At 41.5% G+C, this 21616-nt stretch overlaps 2 protein-coding genes across 2 annotated transcripts in view; one reads left to right on the forward strand and one right to left on the reverse strand.

Moving 5' to 3' along the window:
• The window catches only part of LOC117826152 (semaphorin-6B-like), a 44213-nt gene extending 37163 nt beyond the window's left edge, over nucleotides 1–7050 (reverse strand). The window contains exon 1 of the mRNA XM_034702023.1: nucleotides 6444–7050. The gene's annotated coding sequence lies outside the window, so the exon portion shown is untranslated. The remainder of the gene's footprint in view (nucleotides 1–6443) is intronic.
• Nucleotides 7051–10315: 3265 nt separating this feature from the next.
• LOC117826876 (alpha/beta hydrolase domain-containing protein 17B-like) lies at nucleotides 10316–20686 on the forward strand. The gene is made up of 6 exons (XM_034703285.1): nucleotides 10316–10523; nucleotides 13116–13201; nucleotides 13587–14110; nucleotides 14610–14804; nucleotides 15611–15790; nucleotides 17142–20686. The coding sequence occupies exons 3-6, from the start codon at nucleotides 13590–13592 to the stop codon at nucleotides 17365–17367; spliced, it is 1122 nt and encodes a 373-aa protein (XP_034559176.1). The 5' UTR covers nucleotides 10316–10523; nucleotides 13116–13201; nucleotides 13587–13589; the 3' UTR covers nucleotides 17368–20686.
• The last annotated feature ends 930 nt before the right edge of the window (nucleotides 20687–21616 follow it).

Below are 21616 nucleotides of genomic sequence, written 5' to 3' on the forward strand. Positions count from 1 at the left end.
TTTACGTCACAATAGCTTAACAGCAGAACTATGGCTGCCGCCATCGATTGGCTTTTCAGGAACAGATGGGTGACGTCATGGATACTACGTCCATATTTTATACAGTCTGTGCTCTAAACAGTAAGGCTAGCTGTCAGCTCTCCTGTTCCCAGTCTTTGCGGTAAGCTAGACAAATTGGCAGCTAAATGTAGCTCATATTAATAATGTGCAGACACTTGGGTGGTATCAGTCTTCTTATATAACTGCACCACATAACAATGATACCTTTAATTTGTAAGTAACAATATGCTTCGATACACTCTTTCTCTGTAAATGTCACACACCTTGCTGTAGAGTTAAGCGTAATATAATGAATAACATTTATGCAAGTAGTGTTTGCTTTAGGGTTTTATTCCAGGGCAAAATGGCTGCTGGGAGACTAATAATTATGGATATAAGAAGTCTCTCATAACAGGTGTCAATACCAGTAGAACCACATGATGTCAAAGCAGGCCAGAGTTGAGAGAAATAAACACCCAGATATTTATTCAGATAGACAAACCTGCTCACATGCTCTCCTACACAAACAAAGGCAAGAGACAAACGTGTTGCTGAGCATACACACCCGTTCACTCACACACGTACACACACAATCATGTTCTCCTCAGCAGTGGAATCACTGTGTCAAGTCTTTATCTTATCGAGGTGGAGACGATATTCCCTCAAGTGGCTGCCTGTCTCCTCTGAACGCCTCTAATCAGAGTTGAGGGAATCTGTCTTTTGCTGTTAAATATCCTAAAATACTATTCAATCTTCAGGGTCATTTATATGCTAATGCAAAGGTTACCTCTGCATTGGCACTTGACGCAGCCATGTGCTGCCTGTTAGGTTATGTGGCATAGAGGAGATGGAAAGAATGAGCAGATAGTGAGGTTGAATGAAGGATAGACTGAGATGAAAAGAGAAGATGTTAGCAGAGAGAGAGAGAGAGAGAGAGAGAGAGGAGGGAGATGAAGGAGGAGAGGAGAGGAGATACAGGATGGGAGATATTCCCCTGGGTGTGTGCCATAGGTAATTAAAATAGGATGGACAGAGCTGGAGTCTAGCCAGAGAGAGCTCCATCTCCCCTCAGAGTTCTTCCCCAATCAGGCCCTCTGCCTAAAACCAAATTGCAGCTAGTGACAGACACACAGAGGGATGCAGTGAGTTATCAACTTATAGATAATGAACATATATAGCTAAAAAGACAGCTTAAAAATACAAGTGCAAAGCAATCAAGCACCTGCAAAACTCTCAAATCTAGTCTACAGAACAGGTGATGTAAGTACTTTTTGGTGCTATACTGAAATGCACATGAAAATTTAACATACACACAGGACCATGCACCCATGCACACACACACACACACACACACACACACACACACACACACACACACACACACACACACACACAAGTTTATAGTGCTGTGCAAAGCTGCAGCAAGGGCAAACGTTCCTAACCAGAGTTTGACTGCAGTAAGCACATATACATTCACTGCACAGCTCCGAGCTGGGGGCGAGCACATGAGTATGCGGTGCACGCACTCAGACACACACTATGAGCACAGAGTCCAACACACACACACACACAAACACACGCACACACACACACACACACACACACACACACACACACACACACACACACACACACACACACACACACACACACACGCGCACACACGAGTGCATACGACAGCAATGAAGAAGATGCGGTCTAATTACACAGCAGTGACAGAAGGGATTTCATCTATGAATTTAACCTGTGTAAGTGCTGTTTTTACTCGGTTTGTCACACAGTAATGGTGCATTTTGTACTGTACAAGGTAGCACCAGCCTCTGGGGAGCTTTGTGATTTTCTAATGTACAGAACAAAGACTCATCATCTTATGGCTGGGAAATTGGTGTTCTTGTCATTGTCATGCCTGCAGAAAATCCCCTTTTTTTGTTTTCCTTTAGGTTTGCCTGCGTTCCAGATTTGCTGCCCACAACCAAATATCTTCCTTCCTTTTATGCAATAATGCTAAATGTTTTTTGTCTCAACATGGCAGCCATTACCATACATCTCAGATGCTGTTACCGGCATCTCCTCTGCTGTTACAGAAAGAGGCATGAGGCTGGTGAGTAGCTCATACCCTCATCATGTTGCTCTTTGTGTGCTGTGATCACCAGTAAGGGTAAATATAGCTCTTTTGGCAGAAGCCTGCTAAGAGGATCACAGCTCACAATAGGTGGTCCACATACAACAGACATCAAAATGCCAAGAAATATTAACCTGCGAGTGGATTGACATATGTGCACACATGCGGGTACATGACGTATGCATGCACAGACACACACCCACACACTTACACACCCACACAACCCTGAGAGCTGTTCCCCCTCCTTGTAGGTATAATTGTGTTGCTGCTGCCCTCCTCTCAGTTGTGACTGGGCCTCTGATGAAAAGCTGTAATTAAAAGGGAGAAAAGTTGTGTTTGTTGCAAAAAAAAAGAAGGGTTGGGTGTAGGAGAGGACAGGATGAAGCAGAGAGAAAGATTAGCCACAACAAAGCTTCATTGGCTGCAAAACCATCTCAAGTAGCTGGGAGACAAAGGACTCGGATGCGCCTTTATCTCCAAATAAAAAGTCTTCCAAATCCCTGTGGCTAAGCTGCCATAACTAAAGCTGCCGTTGGCGTAGGTCCTTGCTGGATTTGTTGGACAACAAAAGCAGAGAAATATAAGAAGACAGGCTAAGCTAGCCAGACATAAATATATATACCTCCCTGCATTTTCTGCAAAGAAGTAAAAAGTCAAGAGCCTCAGCAGTGGCATTTGAGAAAAGGTTACTCTGTTATTTGTTTATTTGTTTGTGTGTGTTTGTGCATAAATGTGTGTGAAAGCCTCAGTGAAAGCATGAGGTGGATGGTCATTTTCACACTTTGAATTTTGTGGAGGTAAACGAGACCACAAAAGTTGAGAGATTAGACTACCTCCATCGTTTTGAGTTGAAACAGCTGCGGTATCACTCACCACCAAATTGCCAGGCAGTTTAGACAGCAGGACCAGCTGCATGCAAAGAGACGGGCTCATTTCAGAGACAAACTAACTCTGACTACTTGTTATGGCTCTCACGTACACTACAGCAAATACACACATACAAAATGCATGCACACTTGCATGTATACTGTGCATGTGACATTATTTGCCCAGTCCTTGGAAGAGGGCGTGTCTGAGCTGTGAAACAATGACAGGAGCAACGCTGCAAAATGAACACACGTGTAAGCACGTTATAGCCCACACAGTGTGCACAGGGATGCATAAAAAAGAAAGCTGCACCTCAGGGGAGGAATCAGTGAAGACAGAGAGTCATAAAAGTGAAGATGCATGGCTGCTGTAAAGTATATGAGGGGTTTCTACAATGAAAACAACTGCGAGGTATTATCACACAGGCTGATACGGCAAACCAAAAGCACATCATGCAGTCACATGAACCACATTTATCTTTAGTTTACTGCACGATGGACAATTTACAGCCGAGTGTGCCATCGGTGATTCTCCTCTGCTTGTGTGGTGTTACTTTTCTCCTTGTAACATCTGGAAGGACTTGTCTGAAAAGTCAGCTTAGGCTCTTGAAAGCCTCTCACATCCACACTGAGGAGGAGAATGTTTTGCATGAGAGTGTTCATTGGGAATATCCCGTACCTGCCTGTGTGACTCCTGACCCTCCGCCCTCTTTAATCCTGCGCAATGACTCCCTGAGGTGCTTGCTCTGAGGAGGACCCTGCTGGAATAGGTCACCCAGCAGATGCCTGGCCGGTGAGGTTCCTTCTGATCTTCCTGCCCTGAGGTCTGCAGACTTCAACACCCTTTTCAAAGAGTGATATTGTACTACAATAATAAACAGTGCACTCTGTGTGAGACTGGGACTCCTGTAACTGGCGGCTTTTTAGGAAAAATAAGCATTCCTTCAAATCTCTTGGCGCTAGTCATAACTTTGCTTTATTTTCTGATCAGATTAGAGTCTAATCCTGTCTGCTTTCTGGAGCAGAGCGAGGTGGTTACTCTGGGGCTGATGGGAGTTGATAGAGCTAGTTTTGAAAGTTACTTAAAGTTTATCGAAACAGTATTAGAGCGTACTTTGGAATTCCTTCATACAGAAGCATGGCAGTGAGTGGGAGGTTTCTCCAGACTGAGAGAAAAACAAGGACATCTAAAGTGGGTGAGGATTCAAATTTGAGAGAGCAACATCACTTTCTGGTAGCTATAAGAGGCTGTCCTACATGGCTTTGGTTTGGAGAAAAAGAAACAAATCAATTCCATTGTCTGGTATGATGCAGGAAAAGAAAACATCAGATTTAGTGTCAGCTCAGAGCCCAACAGTCACTGCTCCTCTCTGAGCAGCAGAGGTAAAGAGAAGAAATTTGTCGCTGATTGCTTGACGTATTCTCTTGGCAAAAAGAAGCTGTTAGGTAACAACTCTCTGCTTCCAACATCTTCTGTCTGATTCATCTCACACTATTTAACACACACAATCACATACACATACACACACACTCACATACACATACACACACACACACGCATACACACACACACACACAGATAGAAAAGATCTCAGACAGTCATCTCACACATTTCTAGAAACATGCTCCTAAGCAACCCCAGCACACTAATCTGCCATAGATTTACTCCCTTTGAGAGCATGCTGTATTATGCTGCAATCCAATCTCTTTTTTTTCTCCTTGCTTGAGATGGCATGTTTGCAGCTTAGCATGTGTGATTGAATAGGGTCCTGTGTGATCAATAGAGCTCATTAAATGTCCCTGTGGGCAGTTGTCTCACCCTGAGGCTCTCTTAGATTGCTTTTTACCTGCAGCCTGCTCGGCCTCATTGCTTCAAGTGCTTCCAACTTTGTTTGCGGCGTAATTAATTTCCTAATTGAATTACTCAAGCCTGGCCTTTGTGTGCTATTTTCCTAAATGTGGATTGAAGTATCCATTTGGTTCCCTTCAGTGCAGACTGGGAGTGTTTTTAGGGGGATTGTGCTTGGGATGGGCGGGTGGTGGAGGCTGAAGGAAACAGTGGCTGCACCTGTTGTTCCCTGCGGTGGCTGTGTGGTGGGGTTAGCACCTGCTCACACGGCTGCTGTGTGGCTTTCTGTGTGGGCAGCAGGGCTAACAGGGAGACCATTCACACCCCTTCAGACTGCTGTCTGCAGCCCTTCTCCCCTCAGCGCTCGTTCACTCGCAGCTCTCTGCTCAATCATTTTCTTCTTTCTGTCGTTTACATCCTCACCGTAGCCTGCATGCTGGATTGCTATCTGCCACACTTTATCCTTTGTGTATTCCCAAATCCGTCTGTCTATAACTCTCTTCCCACCTACCTGTCCTCTTGCTCTTTCTATTTTTCTGTACTCTGTCTTTTTGCCTTTCACCTCACACACAGAAACACAAACATAAACAGCAGCAGCTGGGGGCTGTTAAAGTCCTTCTGTAGGAGCTGGACAGCTTTTAGTGTGAAGGATTAAGCTGTAAACAATAAATTATTTGAATCTACTAAATCACTTTAGTAAGAGCTGAGAGGGCAGCGAGTTAACATTTAACTTGGACTAAGAAGGTTGTGGATGTGTGCAGTGTGGCGAGTGCATTTTATGTGATAAGTTATTCTGAGTGTGCAAGACACATTTAGGACAAAAGATGTACTTCAGAGTAATACTCAAGTGTTTTTCTATTTACAGTCATGTTTGGATCTGTGAGTTATGCTGCTAGAAGATTAATATTGAGCATCAATGCTTACACCACTAATAATGGGCTATGTTTAATTTCTTAAATACAGTGTGCTCAGTGCCACTCCTGTTTCCTCTCTGTGACTGAGTAATGACATAATCAATTGACTTTATGGGCAGCCAAATCATCACATGTGACCTTTACCAGGAGACCTTAAGCAAATATTTAATAAAACATTGACAATGAGGGACAATTAGATATATAAATATGGCCCATCATCATCCAAAAGCCGTAAGCCTCATTCACATCTCAACCTACGATCCGGGTCGTGATCCAAATAAGAATTTCAATCAGGCTTTGTGCTAGTCTTTGCAACGCAGTGCTAAAATGTGTAAGAATTATGAGCTCTTTTACTGCTGAGACATCACTTCAACCCTTATTGAAGGTACAGCACTGAGAGAATCCGATGCAACATGTGAGGGAACAATGATATGCAACAAAGATGATGCACAAACAACACGAAACTTGCAGCAGAAACAAAGAGCAGTTCATGTCCACACATGTCCAGGCGGTGCCAAACGCGGCACCCCGTTTGGTGGCAGTGATATAAAATGCGCACACGCTACATAGACTATACCTGTTCATCCCATCCATCCCCACAGTCTCCTTTAACACATAAAGCATCTCCCAGTCCCACCATTTGGCTCACTCACCGCACCAGATGGCCAGGTAGGGAGGCAGAGGCAGGTGCCAGTCGCCAGCTCGCCCTCTCCGGTCGCTCTCGTCCTTCTCAGTGGAGAAAGGGGGCTGATGGATTACACAGCTTTCGGTATCCAAAGCTTCAGTGAAATACCAGCAGCAGCTCCTCAGCCGCACCTCACCTGTCTCTACCCTGCGTGGTCCCTGCGCGCCGCCGTAGCATCACCGTTTAGCGAGCGCGTCCAAAACGCCCAGTCAACTAATAAACGATATCTGTTTTCTATTCCGTTGTGGAGAGATAGAGTCTGCAGAGTAACCGGTTACCTCTGATTCAAGAATCACCGTTTCTCTCCCCGTATAGCCTTGTTAAGAATCCCAAATCCTGCAATTGCGGAATAAGTCTTCTGTCGGGGGGACCGGCCAGTTGTCTGTCTGCTCTCTGGTTCAAGCTATACGGATCTGAAATTAGGAGTCAGCAAAAATGTTAAATCCTCCCCTTTGTAAAATTTACAGTGTCGAGGTGAAATGTCCAAACGCAGAGCAGTCACAGTGACAGCAGGGGCCCATAATTCACAGACCCTGAAACCCAGTCCTGCAGTGGATCAATGATGAATGGAGGACCTCTCTCTCTCTCTCTCTCTCTCTCTCTCTCTCTCTCTCTCTCTCTCTCTCTCTCTCTAATAAACACACGCGTGCACGCACACACACGTTTTGTGTCTAACCATTATGGAAATAGGTGTTTGATGATTTTCAAAAAGTTACAGGGCTTAAACCATAAAACTGCATGTAGACTTTACATCAAGCCTAAGTGTAACGTTTTGTTATAAGCCGAAATTTTGAAGAGCAATTTTGTTTTTGCACAACCTAAGGCTGGAGAATGTAAATACACCAGTCAGAGAGAAGACTGAACACTGGAAAAAAAAAGGAATTTGGATTATTGATCAACAAATCGGTTTAACTTAGCCCTTCAGTTTAAATGATAGCATTCATTATAAGTAATGCTTTATAATAGCCTATTCAAAATTAAACTACCATACCATTGTATTCAATATATTAATTATATTCTGTTTTTTCCTTTTCGTTTTGCTTCAAAATATCAAATTTTTGTTTACTTCAGCATATTTATTTCAGAACAGTCATAATGTAAGGTTTGCATACAACTGAAAATGTAAAATGAAAATGACATTTTTTTATAAAATGGGATCCATCTTTGATGTAGCACTGTTATTATCTGCTTAAAGTCCTATGAAAACTACTGCTCAGCAGTGTGATGATAGATTACTCAAATTAACTCACAGTGGATTAGCTGTAGTATACAGTTGAATGTAAGTTAACAGTAAGTTTATACTTCAGAAATCTTAAGTGTAAATGTTGGGCTCATCTATTCTTTGTTTGCTACTGTTCTTTTTGTTTTGTATATTTCTCTGTTGCTGGCTCAGTGTTGCAGTTGTTGTTTTTTCTTTTGAAAGCACAGTACTGAAGCAACAAAGCCTGTCACTGGACGATAGAGATATTTTGATTGCAGTTGACAGACAAGAACCCTGAAATTAAAAGGACCAGTCTGCTTCAAAAACCTTAGTTGAAGTACACGCTACCACATTGTAGTACAATCAAACTTTAAAGTATATACAGTTTTTCTTCTCTCTATTCTCTACCTTTAAACTGTATGGTTCTTATGTTGGATTGAATCTAGCTTTCTGAGGTATTTTTATTTGTTCTTGGTTTTGCACATAGCATCTATATTTGTCTAAATACAGTCAATGGCTTGGCATATAACTTAAAAAGTGTTCTCTTCGGCTGGTCCAAATCCTGACATCATGTTATTGCCTTCACCACTCTGCTCGCGAGGAGGCTCATTCTCCTTAAATGGACTCATTCATCCCCACCTACACATAATAGATAGATTCAAGAAATTTTACATAGCCTGAGACTTGAGAAAATCAGATTCTCCCTGAATGGTTCCCTACAGACCTTCCATAAGATCTGGCCGCTTTTTTTACTTCATCAAGATACCTTACTGAGTTGTTGATTCTGGGGTTTTTTTTGTTTTGTTTTTCTCTCCTCTTCCTTTTCTTTTCCACTCTGCTCTATTATTTCTCCACTTGTTAATACTTTTTGACTATGGATTGTTTTGATTGTATTGTCGTGTCCATTGTGTCTCTTGTGATGTGAATGAGTATGATTGAATGAGTTGTTTAAGTTGGGCAGTTGTTTATTGTTGTGCATCTAAAACGTCCTTTTTTTTTCTGTACCCACCTCATAAACTGAAAAAATCAATAAAAATATTTAACAAAAAAAAGTGTTCTCTGTTATAAGAATTACAGTTTAAGCCTACTATTCTATTTGTGTAGAAAAATGTATATATGTAAAAGCTGCTAATTTCTTACAACTCAATGACAATAAAACAGAAGTAATTTTATAAGGACCAACACATCTGATCAATAGCATTTCTCCCCATCTTGACTCACTGGCCCCCTCCATAAAACCTCACGCAAAAAACCTTGGTGTCATACTCCATTCAGGACTCAAATTTGACAAACAGATAAATCAGGTAGTAAAAATAAGTATCCTGGCCGGTGAGGTTCCTTCTGATCTTCCTGCCCTGAGGTCTGCAGACTTCAACACCCTTTTCATAGAGTGATATTGTTCTAAAATAATAAACAGTGAACTCTGTGTGAGACTGGGACTCCTGTAATTGTATTTCTTGTCATTACTGTTGTTATTAATACTGTTAATTTCATTTTTAATTATATTTGCTCTCTTATCACTCTTCTTTCCTTGTCTCTTCCTCTGTTTGTGTGTTTTTTTATTTCACTCTCTCTTTGTTTTCCTCATGTTCTGTTGTAAAGCACTTTGGATCAACTGTGTTGTGTTTAAAGTGCTATATAAATAAAGTGGATTTGATGTGATTCATCTGAACAATGGTGTAAAATGATGAAATCTGGCAACTTTTTTTTTTACTTCATATGGATACCTAACATATTGAAGCTGAAAACCAATGAATTACTGAGTTGTTGATTCTGTTTTTTTGTTTTTGTTTTTTTCTCTAAATCATGGATGGCTGCTAATTTCTTACAACTCAATGACAATAAAACGGAAGTAATTTTATAAGGACCACCACATCTGATCAATAGCATTTCTCCCCATCTTGACTCACTGGCCCCCTCCATAAAACCTCACGCAAAAAACTTTGGGAGTCATACTCCATTCAGGACTCAGTTTGTTTCTCAAATTTGTTCGTTTCTCAAATTTGTTTATCAAAATAAGTTTCCTGGCCAATGAGGTTCCTTCTGATCTTCCTGCCCTGAGGTCTGCAGACTTCAACATCCTTTCCATAGAGTGATATTGTACTAAAATAATAAACAGTGCACTCTGTGTGAGACTGGGACTCCTGTAATTTCATTCCTTGTCATTACTGTTGTTATTAATACTGTTAATTTACTACTCTTCTTTCCCTCTCTCTTCCTCTGTTTGTGTGTTTTTTTATTTCACTTTCTCTTTGTTTTCCTCATGTTCTGTTGTAAAGCACTTTGGATCAACTGTGTTGTGTATAGAAATACAATTGATTTGATTAATCTGGTTAATCTGAAATTATTGTGTAAATGTGAAATTTTTTATTTATGATTTATTTTATTTTTATTTTTATTTTTATTTTCGTAAGAATAGAGCAGAGTTTACCAAGTCAAATTCCTTGTGTGTTCAGGCATACCTGGCCAATAAAGCTGATTCTGCTTCTGAAAATGGTCTGAGGTGTTTAAGTATTTTTATTATTTCACACAAAGCATTGTAAATGCCTTCACCGCATGTTATTAAATTATAGATGAGATTATGATGAATGATATGGAGGCAGTAATTGTAAATAAAGTTAAAAAAAAACAACAATCAGTCTGCTACGTCACTTCCGGGTTTAGACGTCCAGTTGTAGAAAAAAAAATCAGGTTGCCATGAATTTGAGCTAGCTAGCCACCGAAAAATATCTGTACATATGAGTCAAACCATCCATGTCAAGACGGACGGAGGGTTTTCGAAGTGTTGTGCTGCTTCTGTGTACATATAGGGGCACACGAACCGGCCTGCAGACCTACTGTGAATCGGTAAGTAGCTAGCTTAGAGGCTAGCAAGGGAGCAGGCTAGCCGTCACCGCTAGCTGCTTACCTTGCTAACGAGAGGTGATGATCTGATGTATAAACTCTGGTGTTCAGTGGTTCAGTTAGTGGGGGAAAAAAGCAGCAATTATGTGTTGCCGTTCTATTCGTTAAATTACACGTATGCATAGTCAACACTCGTTACTGCTGCACCCGTTTTGTGCCCATCTCACCGGCTAACCATAAAGGTTGATTGTAGCTTCCTTTAGCATATCAGTCGCTCCCTGTGTCCGTGAGTGGGGGAGTTCAATTAGTCACCAATGTCCACAAACACACCAGGACATCTGAATCACAGGATCCCACTGTGAGGTGAGCTTTAGCAGCCTCCGGATTAATGCTTATCCTAACTTTACTCCGAGTTTGTCAAGGGTATGACAGGAACACATTCTTTAACCCTCCTGTTATGTTGCGGGTCAAATTGACTGATTTTAAAGTGCAAAAATCTAAAAAGAAATTGTTAATAAAATGAAAAAAAATCAAGCTATAAAATGAAATAAACAAAAATCGAAGTAATGTAAAACTTCTGTATTTATATGTAGGTCTTTCCAATGTACACTACCAGTCAAAAGTTTGGACACACCTTCTCATTCAATTGTTTTTATTTATTTTCAACATTGTATTTTAATACTGAAGACATCAAATCTATGAAATAATCTGGTTTTGCCATAATCTGGATTACAACAGTAGTCAAATAGTGCCATCCATTGTGTACTAACCCTACCTCTGAACAACAAAACTGATGGTCTCAAACACATTAAGAAGGCAAGTCATTCTACAAATGAACTCTTGACAAGGTTCATGTTAACTAAAAACCATTCCAGGAGACCACTTCATGAAGCAGACTGAGAGAATACCAAGAGTGTGCAAAGCTGTCATGAAGGCAAAAGGAGGAAACTTTACAGAATCTAAAATATAAAACATATTCTGCTTTGTTTGACACTTTTTTTTTGTTAATTACATAATTCCATATATGTTCTTTCATAGTTTCGATGTCTTTGGTATTAATCTACAGTGTTTCAAATCATTTAAATAAATATAAACCCTCGAATGAGAAGGCGTTTCCAAACCTTTGTCTAGTAGTGTACATAAAAAAAAAGTTTTAACATGAATTTTCATAAAAAACAAATGAGTTATCCTCATTTAACCATGATCTGTGAGAATTAAAGAACACCATTGCACTAAATATTGATTTAAAAGGTTAGTTATGGAGTTATTAATGAGATTAAAATAATGTTTATTGGGATTTTTTGGGTTCTGACACTTTTAGATAATTAAAAATACCCTGGGTCAAGTTGACCCAGGGACATTATTGCTGTTTCTGAGAAACGAACATAACAGGAGGGTTAAACCTCATTTCTCAGTCTGTTGTCTTTTATTATATGATTTTCTTTTATAGCTGTAAAGTCATTTAGTCACTAATTACCTACTGCTCAGTTTATGTGAGTGCTTTTTGTGCTCTATGCATTATAACATCTTATTATGCTCATCTTTCTCAATAATGTTATTTTAAGGTAGCTCTAGGAAACACTATAGTTAGGCACCAGGCCATATAAGTGGTCATGCATTTGTAACTATAAAGGCCAAATAAAGCAGGGGTTCCCAAAGTGAGGGTTACAAGACACACATAGGGGCTCCAGAGATGTCTTCAAAAATTTGTTTTAAGTTATCTATAAATAGTACATTTTACCCATCATAGTAAAAAATATCGCCAAACATAGTAGGTAAACTTGAAATAAAACCTTGAAAATAGAAAATCTAATGAGTTTTCTACCTTCCTTTGTTCCCAGATGACTCCTAAGTTTAGGGTTAGTGAACAGTTACTTATCAAAAGCATCAGTAGCAGTAGGTTAATTTATAACAGCACAGGAAACACACCCACATACTCTTATAGGGAGGGTCATTTTCTGCAGACCAACTAAATTAAGCCACATTAAATCACTTTGAGGGACAGTGGGGTCGCAAGTCTTTGGCACCTATATTTTGGGGGTTGTGTGCTGAAAAGTTTGGGAACCCCTGAAGTAAAGTATGATTCCACTAGGGATGCAATAATGAAGTGACAGCTAGTGCTGCTGTCAGTGTTTGTTTGGTATTCCATTCTTGGTGTTTTTGGGCGAATTTTTCAGGAAGAGGAAGTGGAGAAGCTACTTTTAATTCCATAATTATTCCTTTACTTTACTTGTAAGACACAAATATGTTCCATTTAAACATTACTTGTATGTTGTATGATATAGAATTATAAGTAACTGGAAGTGATGTGTATGGCCTCTCCAACATGCACTTTAAACTGCATCATACAGGTAACAGATTTTGAGCGCTGAGCGTGTGGACCTTCACATTTAGGTGACTGTTGCCTGTGAGGTCAAACTATCTGTAGTGAAAGCAAGGCTCTAAGCCAATTTGTTTTCAGTATCTTCTTTCAGAACATCGGGAACTACCTCTATGAACCCTAACGGTTCAATATTATATTAAGTGTTGCTGCATCCCCTAGATGCCACATGATGTAAAGCTATTCAATTTTTTTTTTACATTTCTTTTACCAAGATCCCGCTGGCTCAGTGACTTGATCAGGAAACCTTGGCACCCTTGTGTGCCAATTCATTTCAAGGCCCGGGGATTTCTGAATCCAGGTACGTTCATGATGAGACACTAGTGAAGGGTTTCCCCCAGATAGTGGTTAGCATGAGTTGTAAGCACTGTGTATATATCTTCTATCCAATTAAAATCTGTCAAATCTTTCCGTGATTCAATACTGTAAAAAAATGGAGAATGTGATGAACATGAATGATTTGCGAGGTGATGTGGTGTCACTGCTTATTTTTCTGTTTGGCATAATAGTGTAATTTCTTCTGATGACAGCTCAGATGCTAGTTTGAAGCCATGTCCATGAACCCCTGTAAAAATCAAGAGAAGCCCTGCTGTGATTTAAAGCTGAAAGACATTGCTTCTTGCATTCAGCTCTTCCTCTATTGTTCTAACTGAAAGCTCTACCTCCCATCTTATCTTTTTTACCAGAGGATGAACGGACTGTCTATACGAGAGTTATGCTGCCTGTTCTGCTGCCCCCCTTGCCCCAGCCGCATTGCAGCCAAGCTGGCGTTCCTCCCTCCAGAGCCAACCTACGCCCTTCTCCCTGACCCAGATCCAAGCTCTGGATCCGCACCCGGGTCCAGCTCTGGGGCTGCTCTGCCCTCTCTCGGAGCTCCAGGACTGCGCTCCCGGCTAAGTACTAGTAGTGGAGGTGACCGAGGAGGTGGAGGGGGCACTGGAGGTGGGGGTGGTGGTGGCGGCGGCGCGGGAGGTGTTGGTGCTGCTGCTGGTGCTGCTGGTGCTGGTGCTGCTGCTGCTGGTGGCGCAGGTGCTGGTGCAGGCAGTGGTGGTGCCACTGGCAGTGAGGGCAGGTGGAAGCTTCATCTCACAGAGAGAGCAGAGTTCCAGTATTCACAGAGAGAGCTGGATGTGACAGATGTGTTCCTAACCAGATCTAGCCGGGGGAACAGGGTGGGATGCATGTACATTCGTTGTGCCCCCAATGCAAGGTGAGACACACCCAATCTTCATGCAAACACACATCACTACCATGTATCTCTATGTCTGACTATAGCCCTGTTTCCACCAAGCTGTTCAGTTCAGTTCATCTCAGTACGGCCCACATTTTGTGGCGTTTCCATTGACTAAAACCGGGACAGATCCGTAAATTACCAAGCCGTACCGTCCCACATTTTGGTACCCTTCCGTTGGGGTGCCAGACATATCGATCCGACCCCAGAAAGTGGAGCTAGAAACACTGCAGTCCGTTGATTGGTCGAAAGAATCCCACCCGTACCAAACTGTACTGATCCATACCAGACCACTTGGTGGAAACGAGCCATATGTCTGCACTTCCCTGTCTCTCGTGGGAGTAAAATCTAACTATATACAGTATTTTGAGTCACACAGTTATGTCCCATTTTACTCCACCATTGTAGACATTCCCTGCTCAGCAGTGCCACTTTCCTGTAAACCTTACTTTCCTCTTTGTCCTCCTTTGTCTCTTAGGTTTACAGTCTTGTTTTCCCATGGTAACGCCGTAGACCTGGGCCAGATGAGCAGCTTCTACATCGGCTTAGGCACCCGCATCAACTGTAACATCTTTTCCTACGATTACTCAGGCTACGGTGTTAGCACTGGCAAGCCCTCTGAGAAGAATCTCTACGCTGACATTGATGCTGCCTGGCATGCCCTGCGCTCCCGGTAAGCAGGGAGAAACTGTCTGTTCCTGTCACACAGGGTCCAAAATAAACAGTCAACAAACACCACATGCCAGTCTGAGTGTCTTTGGTAGATAAATAAGCGAGTCACTCACGTCAAGGGCCAGATATTTTTTGGTGAAAACAACATTTGGTTGGCTCACTTTTACACAACCCTCGTCCCTGCGGACCACATTACCCTCTCTCTGACCATCAAGCAGTCAAATCAAAGCTCAACAATGGCTCTGTTTCAAACGGGCTGATGATGGGCTGTTACACTGTGCTCTGCGGGAAGCAGCAGCATCTAATATTCTGATGAATATTCCTCTTGTTTATCTACTGCCAGCACTGATGATGAGCCTAATGTTAGCAAAGTTACAGTCCCAGGTGGTAACAAGAGAACTTCAAGGCCAGTAGAAAAATAAGAAATTGAATAAAGAAACATTCATGCTGTAAAATATTCTGAATTTATTCACCTAGTCAGATTCTTTGCATAAGATAGTACTTAAAGAAAGAGGTTAATACACGGTCTGAGTATAATTTCATGGTTTCTTTTAGGCTTTGCTGTCCTTGGCAAATGAGTCATGTTCTTTATATAATCATGTCCTTACCTCAAACCTCTATTAGTGTGAATAAATGAATAGCTGTCTATTATTAACATTAAATACAGGGCTGGTTGTACTGGCAGATTGGACTGAAAGACTTACTTTAAAGTTAGTCTGCATATTGAAATGTACACACCCGTAAGCAGACTAAAGGAGTCTCTTATTGAGGTAGTCTGTTTTAAATATATGTGTGTTTATGTCTCAGGTATGGCATCAGCCCAGAGAATATCATCCTGTACGGACAAAGCATCGGCACGGTGCCCACGGTGGACTTGGCGTCACGGTTCGAGTGTGCTGCTGTGGTCCTTCACTCTCCTCTCACCTCTGGCATGAGGGTGGCCTTCCCTGACACTAAAAAAACGTACTGCTTTGATGCCTTCCCAAAGTAAGTTATTTTCTATGTTTACTTAAATCTAGTCATGTACATGACATTTAATTATTATTATTTATCTTAAAGCTGGGGTTGGTGGTCAGGTTTATATACACTTTTTGTTTTACTGGTGAAAATGATCTTTATGTTCTGATGGTAATCATTACATAATGTGTTCTTAAAAAAGAGTGAAAAAAGCGTCTATCTACAGCCGGAGTAAACCTTGGAAAACACCAACCAATCACTGTTTTTGGGGTCCAAAATTTTAAACCAATCAAATCCTGTCCTGCCGTTCTGCCCACCTCCTGCGTGTACATTTCCCTAGCGTGCACGCCCCGTCTCCTGCCTCTGCTTCCCCTGACTCTACTGACTGCCCCTCTCGCTCGACCTCGGGCCTGTTCCTACTGACCCGATGAGGTGCTTTGCTCAGGACTGTAGTCCGGATCAGAGTCTAAAAAGCTCTCTCCACAGGGGCTCTGACAAGCAAAAGAATTAATGACATTTAGTAAGTCCTACAGAAAATGTATATGTAGGGATGACGAGCCGATTGGTGAACACGTTGAGTTTTAATAACCGGTCACTGTCGGCCGTGATCACGCCAACCAACAAAGCAACAATCAATGTTTGAGTGAATGAAAAACTTCTCCTCTTGTCTCTCCTCTCTCCCGTTCACACACTCTACACCTCTCCTGATGCATTCACTGACTGTCAACACTGTAGGAATTAAGAACATCTACACTGAACACGTTTAACAAACAGTAGAGTTGTTACAGTATTATATGTGTTATAACTTTTCTCCTGATATCGTGTCACCAGTACAACTGGATAATGCTTGAATGACAGTTGTGAGTACTAACAGCAGCCATATTTATTTGTGTTTTTAACTTTCACTATGATAATGTTTTGGTATTTTCTTACTGCTGAATAAGACATGAGTTGATGTAGTGTAAAACACAAATGATATGCCGAGGACCGGTTTTGAATCAGTCACGATCATATGGTCATGAATCAGTGGGGCTCGTGCATGTGAGCGGGGGCGTCGTTTTGGAGGAGCTCCAAGGGGAGGGGGGGGGGGGGTTAGACGGAGTCCTGAGGAAATGCTACATTCAAATAATGCTAGTTTTTCGTGACTACCAACCCAAGCTTTAACTTCAGATATACAGCTTTTGTTGAAGCTCTAGTTGCATTGTACAAGAAAAAAAGTGGACTGATTGTGACTGGAAACGAAACAGCACTAACACTACATTGGGTTAATTGCATTTAAAGTTACAAATTACCAAATGCTGTCCTTGGAAAACAGTGTTTCTCATGAAAAGCCCCGTCAATGCTGTAAGTGGATTTATCCCCTCCCTCATTTCTCTTCCAGCATTGAGAAAGTGTCAAAGATCCCTTCTCCAGTGCTCATCATCCATGGTACAGAGGACGAGGTGATCGACTTCTCGCACGGCCTTGCCCTGTTTGAGCGCTGCCCCAAGGCGGTGGAGCCCCTCTGGGTGGAGGGAGCAGGTCACAACGACATTGAGCTTTACAGTCAGTACCTGGAGAGGCTACGGCGTTTTATCAACCAGGACCTGGCTGCACAGCACGCCTGAGAAAACAAACAAACAGCCTCTCTGCATTTGTACGGATGAGTGTGTGAATGAGAACGTTAGCATGTTTCGAAGTTTTGAGTGAGAAGTTTACCTAAACAAATGTGTGGTTGTTTTTTTTTTTTTTTTCCTTTTTCTCACATCTGTGTGTCTTTGAAGCAGCACACCTTTAGGTTACCTTTTCACACAACATATGTTAGACTAATTTCCTGTTCCAAAGGTGAGACCACTTTTTAATACATCATTAGCTGTATCCATCTGTGAGGCAGTGCGGCGTGAAACACTGATAACAAGACCTGAGATTACACAACTTCACGCATACATTGTTAACAGGAGGAACACGATGGAATCACAGCTTTTAAAATGTGACGCAAGAAGATTCAACACTTCTTTGTCTGAAAAAGGCACACAGATGTCATTTTAAAGTATGATGTTGGTGAATGTATGAGCCATAGATGTAAGTGTCGAGTGTGTATTCATATCTCCATGAACACCTGAGTAGTGTGTGTGTGTGTGCCTGTTTTTATGTGTGCGACCACCAAGGCAGTGCTGAAAGAAATGAAGGACATCTTGGAGACTTGGACCGGCTGCAAGTGAAGGAGGCTTAAGGAGTCATCTTGATATTGTGTGTTTGTTTTGTTTTGTTTTCAATGTGTGTATGTATGAAGAATACCTCCACAGCTTGACCAGTTCACTCTCTCTCTCTCTCTGGTAGACAAACACTGGTCAAGCAGGTGCCCCTTGCTCTCCTTTTACCCCTCCTTCACTTTCTGTTTACCGGTTAATGGACATCCATGTGACTGCCAGGGCATTTCCCAAGCTGTCATCCAGCTAACACTACCCTACTCTTCTCCTGTGGTTTGGGGATCCATGTCCTTTAATCCGCTTTGAAACACAAGGACTGGTCTGGAATACTGTCGTAGCTTAAACGGCTGTTTTTGGGCATCTCGTACGTAGTCTCTGTTTTGACTCTGATACGATCACAGAATGGCCAACTTACACGTCGTTTCCTGGCCTTGTTATAAGTTTAGCCTTTTCCTGTCTACAGAATTGCTGCAGCAGCTTACAAGGAATAACATTAATTTTCTGTATCGCTTTACCCGACCCAGTACCCCTCCATATACAGCATGTGATTAAGTGTGATGGTGTGGTTTCAATGGAAACAGGTCTTAGGCGGCCACATACAGTCAGCATGGATGATTCTTTAGCATTGGTATAACAGCTTTGGCGTGTAGGTTTACTTTGTTATTCTCATGTGAAATTAGATCAGCCAGCTGTAATGTGACGCCTCATGACAAAGGATTGAGCAGACAACGCTACATCTGTCACAGCAGGAATAGATCAGATTTAAAGGACTAGTTTGAAATTTGTGGAAATGCTGTTACTCTTTTGTGTGTAGAGTTAAAGGAGAAGATTTTTACCATGTTTTATGAGAGCAGGACCAGAAATAAGCCCAACCTGTCCTAAAACAGCGTGTTGTTTTTACTCTTACATCTTTGTATACAAAAGATTCTGAATGTAGAGGTGCTTGCAGGTGGATTTGTTACCTTTGTACAAGCAGGCGAGCTCTTTTTCCCCTTTTTTCCAGTCTTTATACAAAGCCAAGCCAACCACCTGCACACTTTAGCTTGTAATATACCACATGCAGATATATGGGAGTGGCATCAATTGCTTCCAACCCTCAGCAAGAGAGTAATTAAGCGTTTCCTCAATTTCAAACTACGTCTTTAACTTGTTGAAGTGAGTCTGGCTGGATTTGGAGGTTTCTTATGGTATGTGGTGTCAGGGTAGCTGCTCAATTCTCCAAACCACGGAGGGATTATGTGCATTTAATTTGTAATAACCTCACTTCTTCACTTTGTGAAACTGATTCACTTGTGGTCATACAGCACAGTCTTTTCTGGGTCTTGTTTCAGGAGAACTCATTAACCAAGTTCAGTCCACCTCAATTTCTCATTGACCCCTCATGCACATTTTCCCCCAGTGTTTTTGTCTTTATATAATTAATCTGAACGTGTTTGTTGTAGTGTAGGGCCATGGTTTGTGTGTTTTCAGAACCCAGCGTGTCGCCGTTATGACTAACCCAAGTGTGATTCAGATGTGGTGCAGGGACAGGGCATCATACCTCCTCGCTCTGTTTAACCTCTGTGGCCCTAAATGTACAGGAAGCTCTCTTATGGTCGGCAGCACGCTTCACGTGTGACACAAGCCATATTTGAGCCTCTCACTGTTGGTGTGGTGCAGGTTCCACCACACACACACACACACACACACACACACACACACACACACACACACACACACACACACACACACACACACACACACACACACACACACACCCCTTTGCACATCATTTCTCACACACACACAAACAAATTCATACACTACTCACATGCATACACACACACACACACACTACATGTACTGTAGTATACAGTGCGTTTACACATTTATATATATATATCAGATCAAGCATGAAAAAAGCAGGTCTTAAGTTCAGCACTATTGTACAAAGCATCCAAAGTGTAATAAGGGTATAAAATGTAAGTTTGTGTGTCTTCATTATTATTGACTTGTCTTCTACAGGCCAGCATTAAGGATACTAACATCATGTTTTAAAAGATACGAGAAAGCTGTGTAGACCTGAAAATCCCAAGAACCCCAAAAAGGCTAACTCGTGTCAGATCTACACGCAGGACACCCCATCAGTTTCAGTGACAGTGGCTGCGTTTTTTTTTGTTTTTTTTTTGAAGGGAACATATATACTGAACTCGCACTGATCTGATTACTCCATTTTGGGAGTACAAGTGGGTCTAAGTAAGCCGTGGAATAGTTACTGAACACCACTCGCTCTCTGTCTTCATCTTGAACAGGGAATCTTTCAGTTATCATTCTGTGCTTTGTGTCTCTGATATTTAAATAACGGATATCTGTTACCATCTTGAGCCAGGGATCTGAGCCGCCGTCAGAAAAACCAGAGTTTAACGCCGCTCTCTGAAGTCAGGCCTCAGCTTCTTTTGGACAAGTCGTGTTTTCAGGGAAACCACTGGATCCACCTTTCACTCATCGGGTTCAAAACAGGCAGTGGATACTTGCCGTGTTGTTGATGCACCACTATGGTTGGCGTTTATTGTATCCTCTGGCCCTGAATGTTTAATGATGGGGGTGGGGGGGTGGACAGTGAAAACTGTATGCATGTCTATCGTGTTTTTGAAGAGCAAGTGACGGGGTGGGACGTTCTCTCTATTATTGTGTATTCTATGTGAGGGTAAAGCTGAACTCATGGCATCGGAACATTGAAGCGCTTTTTAAAAAACAACAGGACGTTTATTTGATTTTTTTTTATTGCTGATACTAACTGATGTAATGTTGAGTTTTGTGCTAGAGTTTGAGTGGGGCAGTGTTTGGTGGGTGGGTGGGAGGGGAGGGGCGGGCTAGATAACGTTAGTGGGCTGTTTATATGGTTACTGTACTTACCTATTCTATTCTTTGTATTATGATTTTTAAATTTATGTTGCTTTTTTGAACTGAGAATATGATGTAATGAAATTAATTCATGGGACTGAATCTTGACCTTTTTATGGACAACAAAATAATAAAAAGATCACTTATGTACAAAACGGTATCGTTTTTTTAGGAGTTGTATTTTTACCTGACGATGAAACTACAAAAAATATGAACAAAGATTTGAAAAGCATTCAGACAACCAATGTACACATGAGGCTGAGTTATCCATAATTCATAAAATCAAACTGTCTCTTTTCTTATTGTGTGATGAATGCAGATAAAATTCATTGTCCTTACTATTATAATCAGTGGTGGACAGTAACAAAGTACATTTACTTGAGTACTGTACTTAAGTACATTTTTTGAGTATCTGTACTTTACTTGAGTATTATTTTTTGGGGGGGACATTACTTTTACTCTACTATATTTCTGTCAATGCTCTAGTTACTACTTTTGCTTTGAAGTCAGCTCATGAATTTCCTTCTCTTTTCTGAAATCTGATCCTTAAGACAGTAAAATGTGTTTGTGTAGTTCTGTTTGTCTCAGTGGTTTAGCCGTACACGTATATCGTGCGTCTCCACGGTTGAACGTGGAGCAAACACAGAGCAAATTTCACTCAGATCAGACAGTTCATGTAGAGGTGGTAATGATGGCTATAATTCTCCACCTGAGCACCCATGGTCATATCTTCAGCCCGTGTTAGAGGTTTTTGAAATGAAGAATGATACGCATCATTTGAAAT

Source organism: Notolabrus celidotus, chromosome 15 (assembly GCF_009762535.1).
Source record: "Notolabrus celidotus isolate fNotCel1 chromosome 15, fNotCel1.pri, whole genome shotgun sequence".
Classification (NCBI taxonomy): domain Eukaryota; kingdom Metazoa; phylum Chordata; class Actinopteri; order Labriformes; family Labridae; genus Notolabrus; species Notolabrus celidotus.

Excerpts from the sequence above, each read along its gene's own strand:
- LOC117826876 (XM_034703285.1), top strand. The coding sequence starts at position 13,590 with ATGAACGGACTGTCTATACGAGAGTTATGCTGCCTGTTCTGCTGCCCC. Across the intron at positions 14,111-14,609 it reads CGTTGTGCCCCCAATGCAAG|GTTTACAGTCTTGTTTTCCC; the intron begins GTGAGACACACC and ends TTTGTCTCTTAG. Across the intron at positions 15,791-17,141 it reads TGCTTTGATGCCTTCCCAAA|CATTGAGAAAGTGTCAAAGA; the intron begins GTAAGTTATTTT and ends TTTCTCTTCCAG.